The 27,267-nt window shown below is 43.8% G+C and overlaps 2 protein-coding genes across 2 annotated transcripts in view; one reads left to right on the top strand and one right to left on the bottom strand.

Moving 5' to 3' along the window:
• Window positions 1-27,267, bottom strand: part of ddx42 (DEAD (Asp-Glu-Ala-Asp) box helicase 42) — a 262,098-nt gene that overhangs the window by 168,991 nt on the left and 65,840 nt on the right. The window lies entirely within an intron of this gene.
• Window positions 581-20,358, top strand: LOC109918399 (myosin light chain 4-like). Its single transcript, XM_020518324.2, has 7 exons — window positions 581-736; window positions 11,109-11,136; window positions 12,561-12,710; window positions 13,249-13,422; window positions 15,434-15,511; window positions 16,005-16,047; window positions 20,082-20,358. Exons 1-6 carry the CDS (start codon window positions 626-628, stop codon window positions 16,031-16,033), a joined length of 570 nt encoding a protein of 189 aa, XP_020373913.2. The 5' UTR covers window positions 581-625; the 3' UTR covers window positions 16,034-16,047; window positions 20,082-20,358.

Below are 27,267 nucleotides of genomic sequence, written 5' to 3'. Positions count from 1 at the left end.
AGCTCCTTCAGACCAACACCAGGATCCAGCCTCCCTCCTATTACCCGTGAAAAAGCTATTTAAAGATTTGGAACATCATCTCTGATCCCTAGGGCACTGCAGAACATCAGATAACGGATTATTGCTAAAATCTCACTGTGGACCTGCAACCCAAATTTTAAAAAAAGATTAAATTGTTTTTCCCACCGCGCAGTTTAAAGAAAGTCGTAAGCCTTTGCAAACACAAAACCCAGTGAGAGAACGCACCTCTGCATCACTGCAGCTTTACTCAAAATCTCTCAGAGCATCTTCTTTCTTCTGGACTCCTCCCTAACTCTCCAGCTTTTTTTTTTATCAAATACCTTTTCAGGAGGACACGTTCCCTTTAATTGTAAAAGCTCCGATTTTAAGAGCTGCCGGCTTTCTGGTTGTCATGGCAGTCCCGGCTGTTGGAAGCTGCCCCACTGTTCGATTATCCCCTGGTGGGATGGAGATTTCTTCCATTTATAGGCAGTGGTTACTGCTTTCTCAGCTGTCGAGTGGCTGGATGAGGGTACTATATAAGAAGGGCCTGGGGGATGCGGATACTCGCGCGTGTGCTCACAGCTTCTGCACACCTCCCAGCTCTTGCTGCTCCCGCTAAACCATGGCCCCTAAGAAAGAACTGAGGAAGGAACCTGCCAAGGCAGCTCCCGCACCCCCGCCTCCAGCACCAGAGCCCCTCAAGGAGCCTGTCTTCGACCCCAAGAGTGTGATGGTAAGTAGAGGAGTGTGACAGAATCATTATTGTATGGAGACCTGCAGTGAATGAATTTTTAAAAGGACAATCTAAAGAGGTTAGTACAATGACAGAGGAGCTATGGGGGGAGCTGTAAGGTTTGTGTTGAGGTTTTTGTGCTTTTTATTAAATGTGCAGGAAACCCCGTTGTCCTTTTTCAGTAAAATAATTATTTTTGTCCTGAACACAATAATTGTCAAAGGCTTCAATAATATTTTGCGGATACAGCTTGCACTGGGAGAGTGGATTCTGTTTCACTCCTTGTTCTTTTTGTGACCCTAATAAATAGCTGCAAATATCTTTATTCTTCCTCGTTCCTTCTCTCTGTACGCCTCAGAAAGACCGTCACCCTTACCAGCCTCCTGTTTTCAGTAAAGTCAGCAACAGCTAACTGATTATCACACCCCGAAGTGGGACATATTCTGACCTTGACTCAGCCAACACCCAGCCTTCAAGCAGGGACCTTGACTGAAGCCCTGGCTGTAGCCCAGATGGTGCTGAGGGGAGCCATTCCTTGCCTCCAATCCATACTGTGGTACGGTAAATGAAAATCTTCTCCAATTTAAACCACTCAGTCTAAATCTGATTGACTGTGCGTTTCCTATCAAATACCAGGAGCTTCAGGAAATAATGAACCAGCAGGAGGGGTGTCCCTTCCAGCTGTAGCAATCTCCATCTTCTGAATAACGATTTCTCTCTGCAGTGGTTCTGTGAACTGAAACAGTGTTGCTGAATATGAGTGTGATCTACATCTCGGGGCTCCATAAGACCATTAGATATAAGAACAGAATTAGACCATTTGGCCCTTTGAATCTCCTCCACAATTCGACTATAGCTGATATGTTTCACAATCCCATATTCCTGCCTTCTCTCTGTAACCTTGATCCCCTTACTAATGAAAAACCTATCTATCTGTCTAAAAGACATTCAATGATTTGGCCTCCACAGCCCTCCCGACAATGAGTTCCACAGATTCACCACCCTCGGGTTGAAGACATTTGTCCTCATCTCAGTTCTAAAGGGTTGTCCTCTCACTCCCATAGTAGAAACATCTTCTCTACATCCATTTTATCCAGACCTCTGAGTATTCTGTAAGTTTCAATGAGATTCCCACCCTCTATCCTTCTAAACTCCATCAAGTACAGACCCAGAGTCCTCAACCACTTCTCATATAACAAGCCCTTCATCTCCAGGATCATTCTTGTAAACCTCTTTGGGCCCTCTCCTATGTCAGCACATCCTTACTTACCAGAGCCTTACACAGCCTCAGCAGTACATCTCTGCTCTCATACCTAGCTGCCTCAAAATACATGCTAACATTCCATTGGCCTTCCTAACTGTCAACTGAACCTGCATATTAACCTTGAGAGAATCCTGAATGAGGATTCCCAAGTCCCTTCAAATTTCTGAAAACTTTCCCCATTCAGAAAATAGTCTATGCCTCTGTTCTTTTTTTCTGCCTGCCAAAGTACATAGCCTCACACTTTCCCACAAACTATTCCTTCATCTCCCATTTTTTTGCCCTCTCTCCTAGCTTGTCTAAATCCTTCTGCAGCCTTCCCACTTCCTCAACACTATCCTGTCCCTCCACCTATTTTTGTCATCTGCAAATTTAGCAACAATTCCCTCAGTTCCCTTGTACAGATTGTTAATGTATAATGTGAATAGCTGTGGTCTCAACATGGACCCCTGAGTCACTGGATGTCATCCTGAAAAAGACTCCTTTATCCGTACTCTTTGCCTTCTGCCAGTCAGACAATCTTCTATCTAAATTTTTGAGAAGATTTGTAGCTTGGGTTGGGGTAGCTTGTGGATGAGGTTGCAGACTCGCTCGCCAAGCCGGCGTGTTTGATTGCAGATGTTTCATCACCCTGCTGTGTCCCTGATGTACAGTAGGGTGACTAGTGTGTCTGGCCGTGTTGTGTATTCTTGTTGTGGTCTGGCATGGAGATACGGCGAATAATTGCACCAGCAACCACCCCAACACCCATAAATGGAGCTGCATCAGGACATTATTCAGATGGGCCACAACACAGCAGCAGCAACCTGGAACTGCGCAAAGCAGGACAGGAGCACTTATGTAGAGTTTTTAAAAGGAATGGATACCCAAAAAGCACAATTACCTCTGCGACACACAACAACAAGAAGACACAACACAGCCAGACGCACCTGTCACCCTATTGTATATCAGAGACATATCAAAGAGGACCACAAGACTACTCAGACCCCTCGGTATCAGGGTAGACCACAAACCAACAACCACCCTGAGACAGCTACTGACGAATGTAGAGGATCCCATACCCACAACTAATAAAACTAATGTAATATACAAAATACCATGAAAGGACTGTGAGAAACATTACATAGGCCAAATTGGAAGAAAACTGACAATAAGGATCCACAAACGCCAACTAGCCACCAAGAGACACAACCAATTCTCACTTGTCTCACTACACACAGACAAAGAAGGACACAAATTCGACTGGGACAACATATCCATAATGGCACAAGCCAAACAGAGACATGCCAGGGAATTCCTGGAGCCTGGCATTCCAACCGGAACTCCATCAACAAACACATTGAACTGGACCCAATATACAAACCACGAAAAACAGAACCAGAAATAATGCCAACCACCCCAGCAAACCGAGGCATATAAATAACAAATGGTTCAGAACACCAACGCTTCACCAGAGGCGCACTGACGATATTACCAAGCAGGGTGACGAAACGTCTGCAACCAAACACACCGGCTCAGCAAGTAAGTCTGCAACCTCATCCTCTATCCATACCAGTACCTTCCCCCTAACACCATGGGCTCTTATCTTATTTAGCAGCTTCCTGTGTGGCACCGTGTCAAAGATTTTCTGAAAATCCAAAGTGATCATGTTCACTAGCTCTCCTTTGTCTAACACGCTCATTATCTCCTCAAAGAATTCTAACAGATTGTCAGGCATGACCTCCCCTTGATGAGGTGGCACTGACTCAGCACTATTTTACCACGCACTTGCAAGAACTCTGAAATCTCATCCTTAATGATGGACTCTAAAATCTTAGCGATAACCGAGGTCAGGCTAACCAGCCTATAGTTTCCTCTCTCTGCCTCCCTCCCTTCTTAAACAAGTGTGTTACGTTAGTTATTTTCCAGTCCTCTGGGACCCTCCCTGACTCCAGTGATTCCTGAAAGATTACCAACCATGCCTCCACAATCTCTTCAGCTATCTCATTCAGAACTCTGGGGTATAGTCCACCTGATCTGGGTGACCTATCCACCTTCGGACCTTTCAGCTTCCCCAGCACCCTCTCCTTAATGATGGTCACTACACTTGCCTCTGCCTTCTGACTACTTGAAGTTCTTGTATGCTGCTGGTGTCTGCCACTGTGACGATTGGTGCAAAGTACCTATTCAGTTCTTCTGCCATGTCTTTGTTCCCCATTACTACTTCTCCAGCCTAATTTTCCATTGATCCAATTTCTACTCTTGCTGTTCTTTTACCTTTTATGTATCTAAAAAAACTCTTGCAATCTTCTTTTATATTACTTGTGAGCTTACCCTCATATTTCATCTTCTCCCCCTTTACTCCTCTATTGGTTTTTAAAGACTTCCCAATCCCTTGGCTTCCCACTGATTTTCACTATATCGTATGCTCTTTCATTTGCTTTTATGCTGTCCCTGACTTCCCTTGTCAGCCATGGTTGCCTTGTCATCCCCACAGTGGATGTTGGTTTAGAGGGTCCTGCGGTCACCATCATTCCCCCCTGAAGAAGGGTCTAGGCCCGAAACTTCAGCTTTCCTGCTCCTCTGATGCTGCTTGGCCTGCTGTGTTCATCCAGCTCTACACCTTGTTATCTCAGGTTCTCTAGCATCTGCAGTTCCTACTATCTTCTGAGACCTTCTCCATATTTAAATAGTTTAAAGTGTTTGAGATTGCAATCTACCTTGATTTATGCTATCCATTCATCTAAACTATTCTGATTTTTTTCACACATGAGGATACAAAGTCTTTAAGTTTATTCAGTTATCAAGTTTCCCTGCATTCATGGTTCTTTGGTTCCATTATGACATTCACATATTCTGTCCTTTCCTTTTATTTTCTGGTAATAATGAACCCATCACTAACCCACAATACTACTTCTCCTTTACCCACAACAGTACCCATCCCACTATTTACTTTAAAGCCCCATCTGCAGCCTTAATTAGTTCTAGTTAGGTCAGTGGGGTTAGTGGACTTGAAATCAGGTTTGTGATGTAGATTGATACCAATAGCATGGGTTCAATTCCTGCAGGAACTGAGGTTACCATGAGATACTGTCCTTCTCAAACTTCCCCCTTGCCTGAGGAATGGTGACCCTCAGGTTAAACCACCGCCAAGTGTCTAATGAGAGAGCAGCTCTATGGTCAGGTAGGACTACAGTAACTTTACCTTTGATCTGTCCTTTATCGCAGAGCTTCTTGTCACTGCAGCCACATGCAGCATTGACCCTGAGGAAAGGAACATAACTATTTTACAAAAACAGAAGCTTGGGGAGAGACTTAAAGTCTTTAGTCTGAATGAGACTGTGGAAATCTCAGGTACGCCAGATAGAAAGGGTGAGTTATGCAGGTTAGCACATTGTCCTCTGGCAATGTGATCCTCCAGTCATCTTGATGCACAGCTAGGGGCCTTACTGTCAGCTAACAACTGGCAGACTACTGGTGAACAAACCCAGTTCCTGTCTGAGTATTTACACTTCCCAGGAATTGAGCTGTGTGGGCCACACAGGAAGGTTAGCTTTGACACTGTGAACACTGAAGCCCATTAACTGAAAGAAATATAATCAGGAGAATTGTTCTTCATGACTGCATTCTCTCCCCATCAAACTGATTGCCGAAATTTCCTGGAGTGCATGAAACACACGAATGCTGCACCAATCCATATTGTATAACAGTAGCTGTTGCCCTCAAAGAATGATATTAAGAGTTCCTAGGAGACAGCAAGAACTGCAGATGCAAATGTGGAGCTGGAGGAACACAGCAGGTCAGGCAGCATCAGAGAAGCAGGAGAGTCAACATTTTGGGTTTACACCCGTTATCAGTTCCTCTCGGACACAGTCAGTTCCTGGCTGTATAGCTGACTGAAGGACCCAGCTGTGGACAGAAGGAAAGAGTCGCAAAGTTCCAGCACCTTGTGCAGTTGCTTGTGTGGCAAATGCACTTGCGTGAAGGTGCAAAGATATGAATTGCGCTCCACCTCTGGAGAAAGGACTGAAGGGGGGTACCTGAGGGAAACAGGTAAATGAGAAGGAAATTGGAGGGAGAAAAACTGAAAAAGAAGGCTGGGAACTCGAACACTGGGAACAAGATGGAGTGTTATTGGGATTAAAGAAATATTAAATATTTACGTCAGCTAAATTTTCATCACAGAAGATTATGAAACAGAAACCTGACTTTAAGATAGGTTTAAAGAGATGATTGGGATCAAAAGTTAAAAATAAACTGACAGCTGGAGAATGATAAAAAGATTCATATGTCATGTTCCCAAACATATTCAGAGGAAGTAGGAAAAAAGAAGTAAAAGTATTAGTTTATATTTACAAAGACTCCATAGAAGGTTGTGGGAGTGCCATAGGTTTGGCAGGCAGCTAATGCTGTTCCTACAAAAGTCTTGTTCAAACTCCCTTTAAGAATTATAGAGCAATCAGCTTAATGTCAATGATAGGTAGGATAGTGGAATCTATTCTAAATGCTGTAATGGAAGAATACCCAGAAACAGGAAATATGATAATTTACTTAGCATCAACTCCAAAAGGATACTTATACTAATTAACCAGATATTTCTTTAAAGAGATAATGTAAAGTGTAGATAAGGGTAATGTAGTAGTTATTATATATTTGGATTTTCAAAAGGCCTTTGAGGTACAATATGGTAAGTTCACAGCAAAGGTTAGGACGTGTGAAGTCTGAAGATATATAGGTGAAGGGGCTGAATTGGTTCCACTCTTTTGATCCTCCTTGGTTTGCTGCAACAAAGATTTAATGCTGTTTTTAAGAATGCAGTAATACCTTGCACCAATTAAAATGTGACTAACTAGTTCACCAGAGATATTAAAGAACCAATTACAAGGTTTTCTTGAATGGAAGAGAGCAAAATTTTATTATTTATGAACCCAGATAAAAATTAATAAAGATACAATATCAAACAAATGCAAGCAAATATAATTATGAAATTTAAAAAGCAATAATGATCAGTACAGATCAGCAGCAGCCATGAATATTGCAGATATCTTTGAGTTCTCAATGTTCAGATATTCCCGCAATTTTTGTTGATAGTGGTTGCTATTACTTTCCTGAGCAAGAGAAGAGAGAGAGAAAGCTCTGCTTTTACAAATCAATCTTCTCTACTCTGCCATAGAATTTGCTTGAAATATATAGCTCATTGATGTCTTCCTGTGTCTGTGTCATTGTTTCCAAGCTGGACAATCGCAGGAAAGATGTGTGAAATGTATTATTCAGGTGTAAATTAAAAATAGGAGACCCAAGTTTCTTTATACTTCACTGGTTTCAATCTGTTTTGATGAATGGTTAATTTCAGTTTAAACTATTTTGTTTCTCAGTTTCACAGAGTCATAGAGTCACGGAAAACTACAACATGGGAAAAAGCCGTTGGGACCTGTTGCCAATCACAAACAACCACCTAACTATTCTAATCCCATTTTCTATTCATTCCAGCGATGAGGGTGTCACTTGCTATGCAACATTTGTGGTCCATCCCTAATTGCCCAGAGGACAGTCAAGAGTCAACCACATTGCTGTTGGTCTGGACTCACATGTAGGTCAGACCAGGCAAGGATGACAATTTCCTTACCTAAAGGACATTAGTGAACCAGACGGATTTTTCCAATAATTGGCAATGGATTCATGTCAGTGTTAGCCTCTTAATTCCAGATTTATTTTTGTTTATTTAATTCAAATTCCACCATCTGCTGTGGTGGGATTTGAACCTGGGTCCACAGAACATTAACCGGGTCTCTGGATTACCCCTAAGCCTTGTCACCTCAGTGTGCATCTGAATACTTCTTAAGTGTTATGAGGGCTTTAGCTATACTACCCTTACAGGTAGTGAGTTCCAGGATCCCAAAACCTTCTGGATGAAAACATTTTTCCTCCCATTTCCTCTAAACCTCCTGCCCCTTACCTTAATTCTATGCCTGTGGTTATTGATCCCTCCAGCAGGGAAAAAAAATGTTTCTGTCTACACTGTCTATACCCCTTATAATTTTATATATCTCAATCATGTCGCCTCTGAATCTCCTCTGCTCTGAGGAAAACAAGCCCAAGTCTGTCCATTCTCTCTTCAAGATTGAAAGTCTCCAGCACAGCAACATCCTGGTCAATCTCCTCTGCACCCTCTCCTGTGCAATCACAGAGAATACTGGAGAATCTCAGCAGGTCTGGCAGTGTCTGTGGATAGAGAATTGAGTTAACATTGTGAGTATAAGAGGAGCTTGCAGGTGGTGGTGCTCCCATGTACCTGCTGGCCTCGTTCTTCTCAATGACAGAGTTCACAGGTTTGGAAGGCACTGTCCAGTTTTGCTAGGGCTCCTTCATGCCATGCTTGGTTGAATGCAGCCTTGATGTCAAAGGCTATCACTTCTCACCTTACCCCGGGAGTTCCCTCTTTTGTCCGTGTTTGAACCAAGGCTGTAATGAAGTCAGGAGCTGAGGGACTCTGGCAGAACCCAAACTGAGCATCAGTCAATAGGTTACTGCTGAGCAGGTGCTGCTTGATAGCGCTGTCAGTGGTCCCTTCCATCACTTTGCTGATGATCAAGAGTAAACTGATGGGATGGTAATTGGCTGGGTTGGATTTGTCCTGCTTTTTATATACAGGATATACCTGGGCAATTTTCCACATTGTTGGATAGATGCCAGTGTTGTAACTGCACTGAAGGAGCTTGGCTAGTGGAGCAGCAAGTCCTGGAGCACAAATCTTCAATACTTATTGCCAGAATGTTGTCAGGGCCTTGCAGTATCCATTGCCTTCAAACATTTCTTGATATCACTTGAAATTGGTTGAAAACTGTCATCTATGATGCTGAGGAACTCTGGAGGAGGCTGAGATGAATCATTCACTTGGCACTTCTGGCTGAAGAAAGGTTGAGAGAGGGGTTCATAAAGCAAATGGGTTTCTGGGCCTTATAAATAAAGGAATACATGGAAGCTGTGGGGGAATCTATACAAAATAGTGATTCAACCTTAACTGGACAATTTATCCCATTCTGACGCACTGCACTTCAGCAAAGATGTAAACAGACTGCAGGCAAAGGGTGAGGGAATGGGACTAGCTCAATACATCTTATAGAGTTGACGAGTGTTCAGTGGGCTGGATGGTTCTTTTTATGCTGTAACCATTCTGATTGTATGGAGGAGAGAGAATCAGGAGATTGAAGAGGTAATTACTCTCATGCTGATGACACATTGAACAATGATAACTTCAGTGAGATTGAGGAATGACCTGAATCTGAAAAAGTGCAGCAACAAACATCGTGATTAGCTGGATTATAGAATCATAGAATCCCTACAGTGTGGAAACAGGCCCTTTGGCCCAACAAGGCCACACGGACCCACAGAGCATCCCACCCAGACCCATACCCCTATAACCCACGTTATCTACACATCCCTGAACACTACGGGCAATTTAGCATGGCCAATCCACCTAACCTGCCCATCTTTGGACTGTGGGAGGAAACCGGAGCACCCGGAGGAAACCCACACAGACAGAGGGAGAATGTGCAAACTCCACACAGACAGTTGCCTGAGGGTGGAATCGAACCCAGGTCCCTGGTGCTGTGAGGTAGCAGTGCTAACCACTAACCAACTGTGCCGCCCTCAAATTACATGCCTGGATACTATGAATTCACAATGAGGTTGGCTGTTGCAGTTTGGGCCAAATTATTGGTGGCACGTGTGAGTAATGCAGCACTTTGGGATTGGTGATTAGCGACGTGATTGGTGATGTGGAGCAGCTTTGTGTTTGGGTGTTACAGTCGGCTGGTTTGTTTGCATACTGATGGTATACCAGCTCTGTGCTGTGAATGAACGATATGGTTCACTGTTCTGACTGAGTGAGGGGAATGTATGTAGTTCATAAGTCAACATTTCAAGAAGTATTGTGACATTGCTAACAGTTGTTCGTATAACAACAATTGGGAGTGAGTTACTGGAAAAGAATTGAGGGATTCGGACGGTTTATGTATACAATAATAGATACGATGAGTTCTAGGCTGGAGTCTGTTGTATGTTGCATTTATAGCAGTAAAATTATGCATTTTGCTGGTGGTATAATGTCTCTGCAGTTTGGTTTCAGTGACAGCTTTATTACAGTGAGCGACAGGCAAGTGCACCTTCTCTGTGTAGCAGTGGGACGTTTGTGACAGACACAGAACTGTCAGCTAGTAACTGAGCTGCTAATGGTGCCATTCCACAGATACAATGTTGGAAGAGTCAGTGTCAGAGTTCTTAAGGTCTTAAGCTCCAGGGTGTAGAGAGACATCACCTGTGTGAATTTTTGATCAGCTCAGCTCATGTTGTGAAGCAGTGACCAAGTCGGCAGTTTCTACACTCTGTGCTGATGTACTCAGGATACCTGCATTACTTATGGAGCAAGTTCATGTTTACAGTCTCTGGTGTTAATGAAAGAAAACTACCTTCTTCTAATTTCTGCACACTTCTCATTTCCTGTAGCTTGGTCTCTGAAACTAATCAGCAGATTGTTGACTCCATTCGAGGTGGAATGTGTCAACGGCAGAGATGTTGAAGAGTGAGCATACTGGAGCTGCTCATGACTACGGACCAGGAATATTGGAGCAGCTTACCTTGTGGGAAATTTATTAATTTAACTTATTGAGCTCAACAAGACAGCACACCTGTATACAGGTCATCACATAGCTTCCTCTGTACTGTCCCAACAAGCTGTGAGCTTCCCTACAGCACATGGTCAGCAGCAGTGTAAGAAGGCAGCTCACCACCACCTTCTCCGAGCAATTAGCAACAGACAATAACTGCTGGGCCAGCCAGCAACACCCACGTCCTGTGTATCAATGTAAATAAAACTCTCACAGCTCCTGTGAATTCGTTGATGTGGGTGCAGGTTTTGATTAAGTTGGTGGAGTGAGAAGAGGGAGATGAAAGGGAGTCATGAGGGTCTGAGGGTCATGTTGACTGACATAGAGAATAGAGGCCAGGATTTGACTTACTCCTCAGCCTGACACCTGTCTGATATGATATGTAACATGCAGGATGGCACAGTGTGAGATATAATACCTCATAAATGTTTGCTCTTTAATAAAGCTGGCTTTGTTTCTGTTTCAGATTGATTTCAGTTCGGATCAGATTGAAGGTGAGTTTTCACTATTCTAAAGCAAACACTATCAACTCTTCCATTGCTGGGGTCAGCTGATTGTGCTGTCAGTCTTCTCAAAGTGGCTGACTGAGCCAAGAGAATGGGCTACAGCAATGGAAACCGGAGCATAGGCTTCTCTGCTGCCCCTGACAGGGCAACTGTAAGATGTAGCCTGAGAACACAACAAGGCCAGTGAAAAGCAGCTCAAAGAAATGAAAGCGAGAAAGTATTATTACCACCCAAACACAAACACAGAGGAAGGTGAATAGCCCATGACTTGCTTGTCATCAGGCTTTAGGGCTCAATATCATAAAAATGTGAATATATTAAAGTGGGGACATGATAGAAAATCTTTATAAAATCTTGCTGGGACCACTGTTGAAGACTCCACAGAGTAGGGAGGGGATTGAGGTAACAGAAATGGGAGGGTACTTTATTGACTTACTGAGATGCTGCCTGCGATAAAGGAATACAAACACAAAGACTTGAAAAATGTTGTATGTATTCCTTAAGCCATAGGAAATTACAGGGTATTTTGACAGGGCTGTTTAAAATGATGAAAGGATTCAGGTAAATAAAAATAGTGTTCGCGGAGCAAGAGGACTCAGATGAAGGATTAAGTACTACGAGGATTAGACAATGAACAGGAGAAAGTATTTTCCACATTGGGTTGTGAGATTGTGGAATGAATGACCACAGTTTATAATTGAAGTAGGGACCATGTCAATATTTTAAAAAAACACTCATGGGGTCAGACAATACTTGGATATTACTGAGAAAAGACAAATTTTTTGAAGCTTTTGTCTTGCACTCATCATTCACAAGAGCACCAATTCAAGGGAAACACCAGCATTTAGACTGGAAGAGAGGAGGGTGCTGATTGGTTAGCAAAGTGGACTTTGACAGGTAGAGGCATCGTCATGGAGAATGCAAACAGAATGTTGATTAGCAACACCCTCCTCTCATTCAGTATAAATAGTGGTTTTCCCTTAAAATGGTACTTTTGCAAATTTAGCAATACATTAGATCGTTACTTGGGGGAAAGCTGCAGGGAAGAGGGGTTAAGGGAAAAGGAGAGCAAACAGTTCCTGGTAAAATGTAAAAGCAAAACTCTATGGATGCTGGAAATCTGAAACAAGCACAAGAGAATGCTGGAGAAACTCAGCAGGTCTGGCAGCATCTGTGAAGAGAGAAACTGATTTAATATTTCAGGTCCAGTGACTCTTCTTTTGAACTGGACATACTGGCTTAGGTTCAATTTGTGGTACAGGTAGTTTATTTAACCAATAGTGCTGTCAAACTGAAGCCAGTGTTGTCAGCAGCCAACTGGTTGTGTACGGTTGCATTCAGTTATGTCCACTTTCTGTTAGGTTCCTCAGGTGTGGAGAGTAATAATCACGTCACTGTGTCTCTAATTTCAGAGTTCAAGGAGGCTTTTGCCCTTTTTGACAGGACTCCCACCTGTGAAATGAAGATTACCTACGCACAGTGCGGGGATGTCTTGCGTGCCTTAGGACAGAACCCTACTAATGCTGAAGTTATGAAAGTACTTGGCAAACCCAAACCAGAAGGTGAGTATCAGGGACTGGGGCTACTTCATTCTATAGGCATGAGTCAACCTGCGTCATTATAACATACATCAGCGAAGGTGGCTCCAAGACACTGGAGTGACAGTCCATGGGGCCATAGAGCAATGGGATAAGAAAGAAACTTAGAATACGTCAGCACAAAATACAACATGTACACACATACACATACACACACCTACACATACATTTATACAAACAGACACGCACACAAAATACATTGACATATATATACATGTAGAAACATATACAATGAAAGACAAACTTGATTGTGCATCTGAATGAACTTCCTATCTCCCTGAAAGAAGGCATGTACATATCTTCATTAAGATCCATTAACTGGGCTTTAATCTGTATTCAGTTCACTTCCTGAGGTTCCGAGCCAGTAAAATTGAGCCTTTAATTTTTTTAAACATTTTGTTTTACGCCATGAGGAGTTCCCTTGAAGGGAGACTCACTCCCTTCAGAGACACATTCTGAAGGATCCTGTGAGTCTGAGTCACAGTCTGCTTGTCCCTGGCAGAGATGAACCAGAAGATGCTGGACTTTGAGACCTTCCTCCCCATGCTGCAGCACATCACCAGGAACAAGGACCAAGGCACATATGAGGACTTTGTAGAAGGTTTGAAAGTCTTTGACAAGGAAGGAAATGGCACTGTCATGGGAGCTGAGCTCCGTCACGTGCTAGCAACACTGGGTGAGTTGTATGTCTTCAGTCTAGGGGGGGAGGTATGTGAAAGGTATTTCTGTCGCACCTGGTGGGTTTGGAGATTGATGTTAAATTATCATTGGTCTTACATTTCTACGCTTTTCCCTAAATGTGACTCTCCCCAGCTTCTTACTCTTGCTGCATTGCTGTTCTCTTTCATGGGAGCTGTTTACTTCTGTTCAATAAACCACAGACCATACAAATCTTCTTAACAAACTTCTGATGCTTGTAAATGTCCCAGTACCTGAAATGAGGAGGAAATACCCTCTGAAAGGCTGGAAACTCAGCAGTTTGTCACCACCAGTGTTACGTGGCACTTTACCTTGTACCATTTTCCCAATTCTCAGGCAGGGAACTACTCTTGCAATGGGTCCTGAGGTCAGTGCAGGCATGTGGTTTTTCACTTATCTCTAATCAAGAGCAATATATTGGAGAACAGGCTTGTGTATAATTCTCCAAACCCATAGTCAGATACCAGCAGAGAATTGAAGGATAATCTCCGAGGTTACAAGAGACATTTTCCCATAGAACAGATGCTCGGAATGGCAGTTGGACAGTGATATGGAGCTGTCCCTGGAATGGTTTTACATTGGGAGGGAGCAGCAGAATTATCTTCAACAATCAAATGGAAATTATTTGCTGTGAGTCCAGCTTTTGGCCATCATGCAAACAGCAGAAGCTGGGCCTCAGATGCCTCACCATCGCTTTCACTTTGCTGAAGCAACAATAGGATCAGTCCCTTCAAACAAGGAGCCTTCCGTTGGTTACCAGTCTCAGACCATTGCTGCAGTATGGAATAGGCTGGAATTGAGACTCATTGGCACAGAATTCTTCCCAAAAAGAGCACCAGGCAAGTTAGACCCAGTTCTGAAGAAGGGCCACTGGACCCAAAACGTTAATTCTGATTTCTCTCCATAGATGCTGCCAATTTCTGTTTTTGTTTGAAGTTAGACATGGTCTTGCCCTAACCTTGCAGTTTTTCTGCCAAGTTACCATAACTGAAAGATCTTTCGTTCTCTAGCTATACCCAGTGTGACCTCGGCCTGAATGCTCGAGTTGGTACCTGGATGAAACCGGTATGCAGCTTCTGTCATCATCAGGACAATTCACTAACAACCACCAACTCTACCTCCATCTCAGCTGAGCTCCTGCTGAAACCCTCAGCTGTGTCTTTGTCACGTCTAAACCAGGCTATTCCAGTTCTCCTCCCTCCAGCCTCCGTATTCACTCTAAACCTGAGCACATCCCAATCTCTGTTAGGCCATCATGGGGGTATCTGTACTGCACCAAATCTCAAATCCAGTGCCAATGATCAAATGCTCGCCTGTTGATTCTGAGGCAGATCAAACTGATCCCCAGCACCTCTTCCTGTGGGGCCTGTTAGCAAGATTTTCTCCATCCATCAGAAATATGATCACTCCCAGATCATCAAGCCTATCAGTGATCAGCATTCTGGCCAATGGATCACTCCCAGATCATTGAGCCTATTAATGATCAGCATTCCAATCTACTGGATCACTCTCAGATGACAGAACATTGGGGTGATCTCTGAGATAAGGGAATTTTATTTTTACATATCTCAAACCCCTCAATCAGATTCCAGTCTGGAATACTCGCTCCTGGGTATCTGTTGTTCTATAAACTCCACAGAAGCTGTTAATTAGATTCCAGCCTGTAACTCACTCCCAGATATCTGCTATTCTATATAAAAACCACCACCTGCACCCCACCCCGAACCCATCAATTAGATTCCAGTCTGTAAGTCGCCCCCGTGTATCTGCTATTCTATATATTAAACACTCCCAACCCTCGATTAGATTCCAGATTATATATAATGTTACTTTAAATTGAGTTTAGCCATGGTGTGGGACAGTTAAATGCTTTTAAACCTGAAAAAATAATCATGGCTGTATTATTACTGGAATAAGCAGTAGAAAGGTTCATCACTGGACTGAGCTGATCTCCTGTGTTATGATCTAATGATTCCATTATCCGGTAGGTGAGAAGATGTCAGAAAGTGAGGTAGAGCAGCTGCTGGCGGGTCACGAGGACTCAAATGGATGTGTCAATTATGAAGGTGAGATCAGGATGAAAACCATCTCCCTAATCTCAGTGTGAAAACTCATGGAGACACACAACTCACTCCAATTCACACATTCTGTCCCTCACTCCAACTCTCACGCAGTCCCTCACTCCAACTACATGTGCCTATCCAAGAGTTGCTTAAAAGACTCTAAAGTATCTGACTTCACTACCACTGCCGGCAGTGCGTTCCACACGCCCGCCACCCTCTATGTAAAGAACCTACCTCTGACATTTAACGTTTAAAGACCTGAATTATTTTGTAGAACCCAGGTGTACATGGTTTATATTTTGACAAAGTTAAAAGACTATTTGTCATAATACCCAAATGGAATTGTAGTTAATGAGAGATAGATGATGGAGAGGTTAAAAACCAGGAACAATGTAGAGCTCACTGCAACATGCCTATGTTCTAGTTTACCAGTACACACTGCTTACACAGATCTTGTTCATTGAATGGCAGTAATCGTCTGGTTTTATTTTTGCAGCTTTTGCGAAACACATCTTATCAGGATGAAGCATTGTGTTCTGGTGAGTTAAACCACATGACTGCTTTGATGCTTTTCATCTTGAGATGGCATGAACCATCCAGTGAGACTAAGGCGTAGTCACTCCCTAAAAATGGTCTTGATGTAGACAAAACTACACCCCCAGAAGCAAATTTAGGAAGTGGGAGTTGGAGTAGACCATTCAGCCCCCTCAAGCCTGCCCTGCCATTCAATAAGGTCATGTCTGACATCACAGTTCAATATCACTTGCCCACACTATCCCTGTAACTCTGAATTTCTGTAGTGCCCAAAATAGTATTGACTTCTGTCTTGGAAAATCTCAAAGATTGAGTATCCACACTCCCCTGGGGTAGAGAATCACAAAGATGCACAAGCCTTTGAGTTCAGTGGTCATTGGTCAGATTTTATATTGGACAATGCAGTTTCAGCAGGTTTAACCACTGTTTGCTAATGGATGCCATTATTTCTGACAGTGTGATCTGTGGTCCCTGTACCTGAGTACAGCAGCAGTAGCAGCAGAGTCTCTGCTCATTCCTTCCCCCATCTAGGGGAGCCTGGATGTGAAGGTGCACAGGCAACTGGTTTGATTCACACATTTTCTTCCCCTCCCTGTCATAACAATGTGGAATCTCCAAATGTGGTAATATCACTGTGTATAGTGCTGGCATCACCCACTGTGGAATGAAAGGTGGCCATTGGCCTACCCCAGTTTTGAGTCAGGAGTTTCTCCTTGTCTCTGTATGAAATGACCAATCCCTCAAGCTGACACCAATATATCTCCACACTCGGACCTGGATCCAAATGTGGGTGTGCTAAGTTCACCTTCGTGTTTTTAATCATTAAATACAGTGGCTACAAGAGTGCATCAGAGACTAGGAATACTCGTAACTCACTTCCTGACTCCCCAAAGCCTGTCCACATCTACAAGGTGTAAATTAGGAGTGTAATGGAATACATGCCATTTTCCTGGATAGGTGTAGCTCCAAGAATGCTCAAGAAGCTTGACACCATCCGGAACACACAAGTCAATGCACACTGGAGAGCAGATGGATTCTGTGCGAACAGCGGGATTGAGTGGCACCGGATCCTTGATTGGCACCACATCCAGCAGCATCCATTCCCTCCACTACCAACATTCAATAGCAGCAGTGTGTATTATCTACAGGATACACTGCAGAAATTCACCAACACTTAGACAGCACCTTCTCACCCATGACCACTTCCATCTAGAAGGGCAAGGGCAGTCGATATATAGGAACACCATCACCTCAACTTCTCTGCCAAGTGACTCACCATCCTGACTTGGACATATATCGCCCTTCGTTCGATGTTACTGTGTCAAAATCATGGAATGTCCTCCATAATGGCAACATGGGTCAACCCACAGCAGGTGGACTGCAGCAGTTCAAGAAGGCAGCTCACCATCACCTTCTCAAGGGCAACTAGGGATGGGCAATAACTGCTGGCCCAGCCAGCGAGGCCCTCATCTCCTAAATTAATTTTAAAAGTGTTGAAAATATTCCAGGACTTTACACTGACAGATGTCTGCAGTGATGCCATGGGCCTGAAAAGGCTGCATTTCCAATAACCAAAACTATTTTCCTTTGTGCTCCATATGACTCCAACCAGCAGAGAGTTGTCCCACTGCTTCTCTTTGACAGCAGCCTTTCTTAGGCTCCTTGATGTTAAGTGCGGTAAGTCTCACCTCACACCTAGAGTTTACTCTTTTAGTCATAGACTCATAGAGTTTTCCAGCATGGAGAAAGGGCCTTTGGCCCATTGCGACTATGCCAGGCATCTATTCCAATTTCATTTGCCAGCACTTGGTGTGTAGCCTTGTTTGCTCTAGCATTTCAAATGCTGATCTAAATATTACTAAAATGTTACGAGACTATCTGCAGCTACCACCCTTACAGGCAGTGAGTTCTACATTCCCACCACCCTTCTGGGTGAAAAATATTTCTTCAAGTTGCCTTGTTCAGGTAGATGCCAGTGTTGTAGCTGTACTGGAACAGCTTGACTAGGTGAGTGGCATGTTCTGGAACACAAGTCTCCAGTACTGTTGCTGAGGCTCACAGCCTTTCAATATCCGGTGTCTCCAACCATTCTTTGATATCATGTAGAGTGAATTGAATTGGCTGAAGATTGGTATCATAGAAAATCATAGATCGTAGAATCCTTACAGTGTGGAAACATGTCCTTTGGCCCAACAAGCCCACACAAGCCCTCAAAGCATCCCACCCAGACCCATCCCCCTATAACCCACCTAATCTACACCTTCCTGAACACTATGAACAATTTAGCATGGCCAATCCACCTAGCGTGAACATCTTTGGACTGTGGGAGGAAACCAGAGCACCTGGAGGAAACCCACGCAGATGGGGAGAATGTGCAAACTCCACACAGACAGTCTATCTGTGATACTAGGGACCACTGAAGGAGTCAGAGATAGATCAACCACTTGGCACTTCTGGTTAAAGATTATTGCAAACGATTCAGCTTTATCTTTTGCACTTGTTTTCTGGGGTCTTCCATCATTGAAGATGGGGATATTTGTGGAGTCTTCTCCTCAAATGAGTTATTTAATTGTTCCCACAATTCACAACTGGGTGCGACAGGACTGCAGAGCTTAGATTTGATCTGCTGGTTGTAGGATCGCTTAGCTCTGTCTATCACTTGTTGCTTCTGCTGTTTGGCACATCTGTAGTCCTGTTGGGTAGTTTCACCAGACTGACACCTCATTTTTTAGGTTTATCTGCTACTGCTGCACCTGCATTCTTCATTGAGCCCCAGGTTGATCCCCTGGCTTGATAGTCGATATGACTTTGATGAAGCATTTGAAGCAAGCCAGCTGAGATGTTGTCAGGGCTCATAACCTTTGCTCTATCCCATGCCTTCAGCCATTTTTTGGCATGTAGAGTGAATTGAATTGACTGTGATGGTAGGACATCAAGAGGGAACATTACTCTGGAGTTAATATACTCTATAATCTGTGTTGTACTATCCTGGGATTGTTCAATGGATATTGTAGAGCTGGGAGCTTTGCATTTCATTCATGTCAATTCTCACAAAAGCAGTCAGTGTCTATCCATTATTGAGCGTCAGTTACAATTCAGTCATGGCTGTCCAATATTTGAGTCAGATTTTTGTGAGTTCAAATTCAACCCCAGAGACATGGAACAAAACCCCCATAGTGACCCTCCTTGCAGTACTGAAGGGGTGCAGTGCTGTCTGATTTCCAGTCCTTGGATGATCCATTAAACCAAGAAGGGCAGGGGGCTACCTCTCAGTCTCCTAGCCAACATTAGTCCATCTAACAATCATCCAAAGGCAGATCATGATCATTTTTCTCATTGGTATTTATGGCAACAACTTTCATTCCAAAGTGACCACAGTTCAAAATGAACTGAAAACAACAAATTTTGGAGATCACAGCCGGTCAGACAGCATCCATGGAGAGAGAACAAGGTAACGTTTTGAGTCTAGATGTCTCTTCATCAGCTCTGATGCAACATTGGCTTGTTCTGTCTCCATGGATGCTGTCTGACCTGCTGTGATCTCCAGCATTTGTTGTTTTCAGTACAGATTCCAGCATCTGCGGTAAATTGCTCCTACACAGTTCAAAATTATGTCACTTGGAGGATCTTGAGGATGTGAAAGGTGCAGTTGAAAATGCAAATGATATGCTGATTGTCTGAGAGGAAAAGAGGTGGAGACATAGAAAATAAGAGAAGGGGGAGGCCATTTGGCCCTTCAAGCTTTCTCCGCTGTTCAACGTGATCATCAACTCACTACCTTGCTCCCACTTTCTCCCCATGCCCTTTGATCTCTTTAGCCCCAAGAACTATATCTAACTCCTTCTTGAAAATATTCAATATTTTAAGGCTCATGTGGGGCCTGAGTACCAACGTGGACTTGATGGGTTGAATGGTCTGTTTCTACTTTTGTGCTGGCAATTTTTATTTAATTCTCAGTCATTTTAATTTCAAATTGAAGTTCTGTGCAAGTTAATGCCTGGCCTCCTTTCTAAATTCTGATTTTGTTTTCTTTTTCCAGAGTGTGAGCATTGCAATTGCTAATAAACACCAGGAGCAGCAAACAGTAAAATCTTTACAACAACAACAACCTTTCTTGATGACACTCCGTGAGTGAGAAGCCGTTGCATGTCACTGGCAAGATCCACTCAATCCCGTTGTTCGCACTGAATACATCTGCACCCCAGTGTGCATTGACTAGTGTGTGCTTCACCACACTCAACCTGTCTCATTATCCAGTACATTTTTAATTTCTATGAGTTTTTACCCCAAATTAAATGCAACAAAAGACCTTTCCATTTCTTCTTCCTGAGTGTCTCTTTGGGGTGTGAGTGAGAAATATAACTGCACAGCATAGATATGGTTGACGGCTCCAGGCAAAGGCAGAATTTATATCATGTTAACCAAAGTCACAGCCTCACTGACACCATTGAGAAAGCTTCATTTCCAGGTTAACATTTCCAACTCTGGTTTGACAAATTCTTGGAGATTTGTCCAAGTGGCATTTGACCATGTAGCACTCGATCACATTACATACTCGTGGCAGGTAATCACATGAGATTTGATCATGTGACATGGTGGATTTTATTCTCATTATCTCAGATGGATGTCTCAATATCACAGAACACACCCCCGCACCAAAAATATTAGCCTTCCTGTTTTATATTGAAGTGAATAATATATATTCATCAATGAAATAACAGAAAAGACTCAAAATATGAAGGATAAGAGCTCTTGAGGTGTAAAGCACGGTGGCTCTGTGGTCAGCACTGCTGTCTCACAGCATCAGGGACGCAGGTTTGATCCCAGCCTCAGGTGACTGTGTGGAGTTTGCACATTCTCCCTGTGTCTGCTTGGGTTTCCTCCGGGTGCTCTGGTTTCCTTCTGCAACAAAGATGTGCAGGTTAGGGTGGATTGGCCATAGAGTGCAGGCTAAATGGATTAGCCATGGAAAATATGGTGTTTGGGCAGGATACTTTTCAGAGGGTTGGTGCAGACTGAATGGCCTCTTTCTGCACTGTAGTGATTTATTAGAAAAAATTTATTGCGATGTTTCCTCATGTTGAACACAATGAGAAACTCAATATCGATTCAAAAATCAATAGAAATCATTCCTCAATGTTCTACATTTTTATAATAGACAAATTGCAAAATACAAATGAACCCAAAGCCAAATGTAATCAACACTCTGTACAACTGCTGCCTACAGCCTTCCAGTGAAGCCCAGCCTTAAGGAGAAATACCTCAGGAAGACCCCCAGAATAAAACACTTTCTACAATGGAGCAGCACACACTGACAGGAACTTCTCCCTCTTCTGTATATTTGTCTCTCTCTTCCCCCAGTTTTTTTTTTCTCTCACCCCTTAGTCTCTCTCTCTTCCCAGTTTCTCTCTCCTTCTCTCCCACCCTCTCCCCAGGTTTTCTCTTCTATCTTACCACCTCCACATTTCTTTCTCTCTCTCTCTCTCTTTCTGTCTCTCTCCCAGTTTTTTTTCTCTCTATCACTCTGGCCCGTTGCTTTCCCTGTTCATACAAACACTACAGCCAGAGTAAATGCAGTCAATACAAATCAATGCAGCCAGGATTCTGTACATTCAAAAACCATGTCAGTCAGGATATTGTATTGTTCTGCTTTTGCTTGCAACTTGCTCAGTTCTTAGTGTAAATGGTTGCAACATCAAATTCCACTAAAATAACCCATGGCTCTTTGTTCTGAAGAACATAATCTGTGATCTGTATGAATGAATACCTCCCCCAGAATAGTTCAAGAGCCAGACAAAGCTTATTACCTCCTTCTTAGAACTTAGAATATAGAATAGTACAGCACAGAAACAGACTCTTCAGCCCACCTCGGCTGTGCTGACCATGATGCCATTCTAAAGTAAACCCATCTGACTGTACATGGTCCATATCCCTTTATTCCCTAACTGTTCATGTATCAGTCTAAATGCCTCTTAAATGCTGCTATTGTATCGGCACGGTGGCACAGTGGTTAGTATTGTTGCCTCACAGTGCCAGGGACCTGGGTTCAATTCCACCCTTGGGCAACTGTCTGTGTGGAGTTTGCACATGCTCCCCGTGTCTGTAAGGGTTTCCTCCCACAGTCCAAGGATGTGCAGGTTAGGTGGATTGGCCATGCTAAATTGCCCATAGTGTTCAGGGATATGTGGTTTTGGTGGGTGCTCCAAGGGTTGGTGTGGATTTGTTGGGCCAAAGGGCCTGTTTCCACACTGTAGGGATTCTGTGAAATCTATGAAACTCCATTTAGTGTCTGAGAGGACAATGTTAAATGGAAAAGCAAGAACAAATTGTGCAATTGAGCTATTGTAGGGGTGGCACGGTGGCACAGTGGTTAGCACTGCTGCCTCACAGCACCAGGGGCCCAGGTTCAATTCCAGCCTCGGGTGTCTGTGTGGAGTTTGTACATTCTCCCCGTGTCTGCGTGGGTTTCCTCCCATAGTCCAAAGATGTGCAGGTTAGGTGGATTGGCCATGCTAAATTGCCCGTAGTGTTCAGGGATGTGTAGCTTAGATGGGTTATGGGGGATGGGTCTGGGTGGGATGCACTGAGGGTCAGTGTGGACTTGTTGGGCCGAAGGGCCTGTTTCCACACTGTAGGGATTCTATTCTATTCTACCACCTCCCCTGGCAGCATGTTCCAGGTAGCAACCACTGTCTGTGTAAAAAACATTCTTTACACATCCCCATTAAATATTTACCCTCTCACCTTAAATCATGCCCCCTCCCATTTGACATTTTCACCCTGGGAAAGAGACTCTGACTATCTACGCTATTGATGACTCTCATAATTTTATATACGTCCATCAGGTTGCCCCTCAGACTTCGACACCCTAGCAAAAACAATCCAGGTTTATCCAACCTCTCCTTCTAGTTAATACATTCCAATCTAGGCAGCGTCCTGGTAAACCTCTTTTGCACACTCTTCAAGGCCTCCAAATTCTTCCTACAGTGTAGTGACCAGAACTGCACACAATACTCCAGTGGCCTAACTAAACTGTTAAATGGCTGCAACATGATTTGCCATCTTTTATACTCAATGCCCCAACAGATGAGGGCAAGCATGTCGTACATCTTCTTTACCACCTTATCCACTTGTGTTGCCACATCCAGGGAGCTATAGCCTTGCACCCCAAGATCCATCTGTATCTCAATGCAGTGAAGGGTATATCCTCTTGGATATGTACCCCCAAAGTGCATCACCTCACACTTGTCTGGACTAAACTCCATCTGCCATTTCTCCACTCAACTTTCCAACTGATCCATATCCTGCTGTAAACTTTGACAACCTTCCTCACTATCCACAATTTCACCAAATTTCTAGTCATCTGCAAACTTACTCAACAGACCACCTACATTTTCAACCAAGTTATTGATATATATTACAACAGAAGTCCCAGCACTGATCCTTGTGGATGGCACTGGTCATGGACTTCCAGTCAGAGAAATGCCCCTCCACAACTACCCTCTGTCTTCAATGACCAAACTAATTTTGTATCCAACTTACCTTATGACCACTGTTCCTAGAAAAGCTTCCCCAATGAAACTTTCATAACCTGGCAAGGCTCATTCCCCAGTATAAGGTCCAGAATCCCTCTTGGATGCACCGAGCAAGTCCTGCCCCATCCAAGTCCCGGCTCTAAGGGAGTTCCGGTCAATATTAGGGGAGTTAAAATCACCCTGTTGTTTTTACATTTTTCTGCGATCTGTTTACATATCTGTTGCTCTATCCCCCACTGGTAATTGGGAGGTCTACTGTATAACCCCATCATAGGATTGCACGTTTCTTATTCCTGAGTTCTACCCATATGGCCTTGCTGGATGACCCCTCCAAGATGTCCTCTCTTAGTGCAGCAGTGATATTCTCCGTAATCAGTGATGCAACTCCACTACCCATTTTTATATCCCTTTCTATTTTGCCTTAAACATTTAAACCCTGGAACATTTAAATCTTGAGCTGCCAGTCTTGCCCTTCTGTCAACTGAGTTTCTCTAATGGCTACAACATCATAGTTCCATGTACCGATCCAGGCTCTAAACTCATCTATCTTACCTGTTATACTCCTTGCTTTGAAACAAACACACCTCACACTGCCAGTCCCATGTTCATTAGTCTGGTCCTGCCTGTTCTTCCTATTAGACTTACTTGATTTAATCTCTATCGTCTCTTGATTCCCTCCCACCCAACCACCACCCTCCCACTACACTGGCTTAAACCCTCCCAAGCGGAACAAACAAGCCTCCTGCCAGGATATTGGTGCCCCTCCAGTTCAGGTGCAACCCATCCTTCTTGTACAGGTCCTACCTATCCTGGATGAGATCCCAATGATCCAGATAGCTGAATCTCTTTCTCCTACACCAGCTGTTTAGCCATGCATTCAACTGTATTATTTTCCTGTCGCGTGGCACAGAGAGTAATCCCAAGATTACAACCCTAGAGATCCTGCTTTTAAATTTCCTACCTAAATCCCGAAATTTCCTTTGCAGGACATCATCTCTCTTTCTGCCTAGGTCATTAGTACCAGTATGTACCACAAATCTCTGATTGCTCACCCTCCCCTTCAGAAGGTCCTGAGCTTGCTCAAAGACATCCTTGACTCTGCCACTAGGAAGGCAACACACAAGCCTGGAGTCTCGCTTGCAGCCACAAAAGATCTTATTTGTACCCCTGACTGTAGAGACCCTATCACTACCACTCACCTACACTTCAACCCTCCCTGCTGTACCACAGAGCCAGTCGTGGTGATCCGGCTGCTGTTACTGCTTTCCCCTAGAAGGCCATTCCCTCCAACAGTATCCAAAACAGAATCCATGCCTATGACGGGAATGGCCACAGGGGAGTCCTCCACTGCCTGCCCACACTTACTCATCTTCTTGGCGGTCACCCAACACTTTTTTGCTTATGCAGTCCCTACTTGTGGTAATTGGTGGTCAAATACTTTCTTTGATGCTTATTATGTTTTCTCGAAAAGTAGCTAAATAACCACCACTAACACATCTCTTGGTCAGTCTCTCAGCCCAAGCTTGTCATTAGGAAAACAACATTTCAGCTCCCATGTTAAGCTACCCCCGCTTTTGCAGGGTCCATTAAATCCCCCTCTGCAACCTGGTTTTCAGTCCTGTATACCTGTTAGGGTAGCACCCTTTCTTTCCATGTTCTTTCTACCAAAATGTAACACCTCACGTTGAATTTCATCCATGACATATCAGCCCACTCCACCAATTTGTCTAAGAGATAGTAGGAACTGCAGATGCTGGAGAATCTGAGATAACAAGGTGTGGAGCTGGATGAGCACAGCAGGCCAAGCAGCATCAGAGGAGCAGGAAAGCTGACGTTTCGGGCCTAGACCCTTCTTCAGAAAAAGGCCCTTCAAGCTTGCACTGACATTCTGCCCGTCACAAATAAAACCCCCCACCCTTCTGGGGACCGTATCCCTCTATTCCCATCCTATTCATGTACTTGTCAAGGCAGCTTCTAAAAATCACTATCATATCAGCTTCCACTACCTCCCCCAGCAGCAAGTTCCAGACACCCACCATCCTCTGTGTAAAAAATCTTGCTTCATACATCATCTTTAAACCTTGCCCCTCACACCTTAAACCCATGCCCCTTAGTAACTGACTCTTCCAGCCTGGGAAAAAGCTTCTGACTGTCCACTCTGTCCATGCCCTTCATAATCTTGTAGACCTGTCAGGTCGCCCCTCAATTTCTGTCATTCCAGTGAGAACAACCCAAGTTTCTCCAACCTCTCCTCATAGCTAGTGCCCTCCATACCAGGCAACATCCTGGTAAATCTTTTCTGTACCCTCTTCAAAGCCACCACATCCTTCTGGTAGTGTGGCAACCAGAATTGAACACAGTATTCCAAATGCGGCCTAACTAAGGTTCTGTAAAGATGCAACATTACCTGTCAATTTTTAAACTCAATGCCCCAGCTGATGAAGGCAAGCATGCTGTATGCCTTGTTGACTACCTTTTCCACCTGCGTTGCCACTTTCAGTGACCTGTGTACCGGTACACCCAGATCCCTCTGCCTATCAGTACTCTTAAGGGTTCTGCCATTTACTGTATGTTTTCCATCTGGATTGGATCTTCCAAAATGCATTACCTCACATTTTTCCTGATTAAACTCCATCTGCCATCTCTCTGCCCAAGCCACCAACTGATCTATGTCCTGCTGTATCCTTTGACAGTCCTCATCACTATCTGCAATTCCATCAACCTTTGTGTCATCCACAAACTTACTAATCAGACCAGTTACATTTTCCTCCAAATCATTTATATATATTACAAACAGCAAAGGTCCCAACACTGACCCCTGAGGAACGCCACTAGTCACAGCCCTCCATTCAGAAACACACCCTTCCACTGCTACACTCTGTCTTCTGTGACCAAGCCAGTTTTTTATCCATCTTGCAGGCTCACCTCTGACCCTGTGCGACTTTACCTTCTGTATCAGTCTGCCATGAGGCACCTTGTCAAAGGCCTTACTGAAGTCCATGTAGACTGTCCACTGCCCTATCCTCATCAATCATCTTCGTCACTCCCTCAAAAAACTCAACCAAGTTAGTGAGACAGGACCTCCCCTTCACAAAACCATTTTGCCTCTCACTAATATGCCCATTGATTTCCAAGTGGGAGTAAATCCTGCCTCGAAGAATCCTCTCTAATAATTTCCCTACCACTGACGTAAGGCTTACCGGCCTGTAATTAGTTGGATTATCCCTGCCACCCTTCCTAAACAAAGGAACAACATTGGCTATTCTCCAATCCTCTGGGACCTCCCCTGTAGCCAGTGAGGAAACAAAGATTTCCCTCAAGGCCCCAGCAATTTCCTCCCTTGCCTCTCTAAGTATTCTGGGGTATATCCCATCAGGCCCTGGGGACTTGTCTACCTTAATGTTTTTCAAGATCCCCAATACCTCCTCCCTTTTGATCTCAACATGACCCAAACTATTTACACACCCTTCCCCAATCCATCCACCAATTCCTTCTCTATGGTGAATACTAATGCAAAGTATTCATTTAATACCTTGCCCATTGCCTCTGGGTCCATACATAAATTCCCTTCCCTGACACAACAAGGCGTAGAGCTGGATGAACACAGCAGGCCAAGCAGCATCATAGGAGCAGGAAGGCTGATGTTTCGGGCCTAGACCCTTCTTCAGAAAAAGGCCCTTCAAGCTTGCA

Source organism: Rhincodon typus, chromosome 30, assembly GCF_021869965.1.
Source record: "Rhincodon typus isolate 14 chromosome 30, sRhiTyp1.1, whole genome shotgun sequence".
Taxonomy (NCBI): Eukaryota; Metazoa; Chordata; class Chondrichthyes; order Orectolobiformes; family Rhincodontidae; genus Rhincodon; species Rhincodon typus.
The sequence above is the reverse complement of the archived record's forward strand: the minus strand, read 5'-3'. Positions and strand labels throughout refer to the sequence as shown.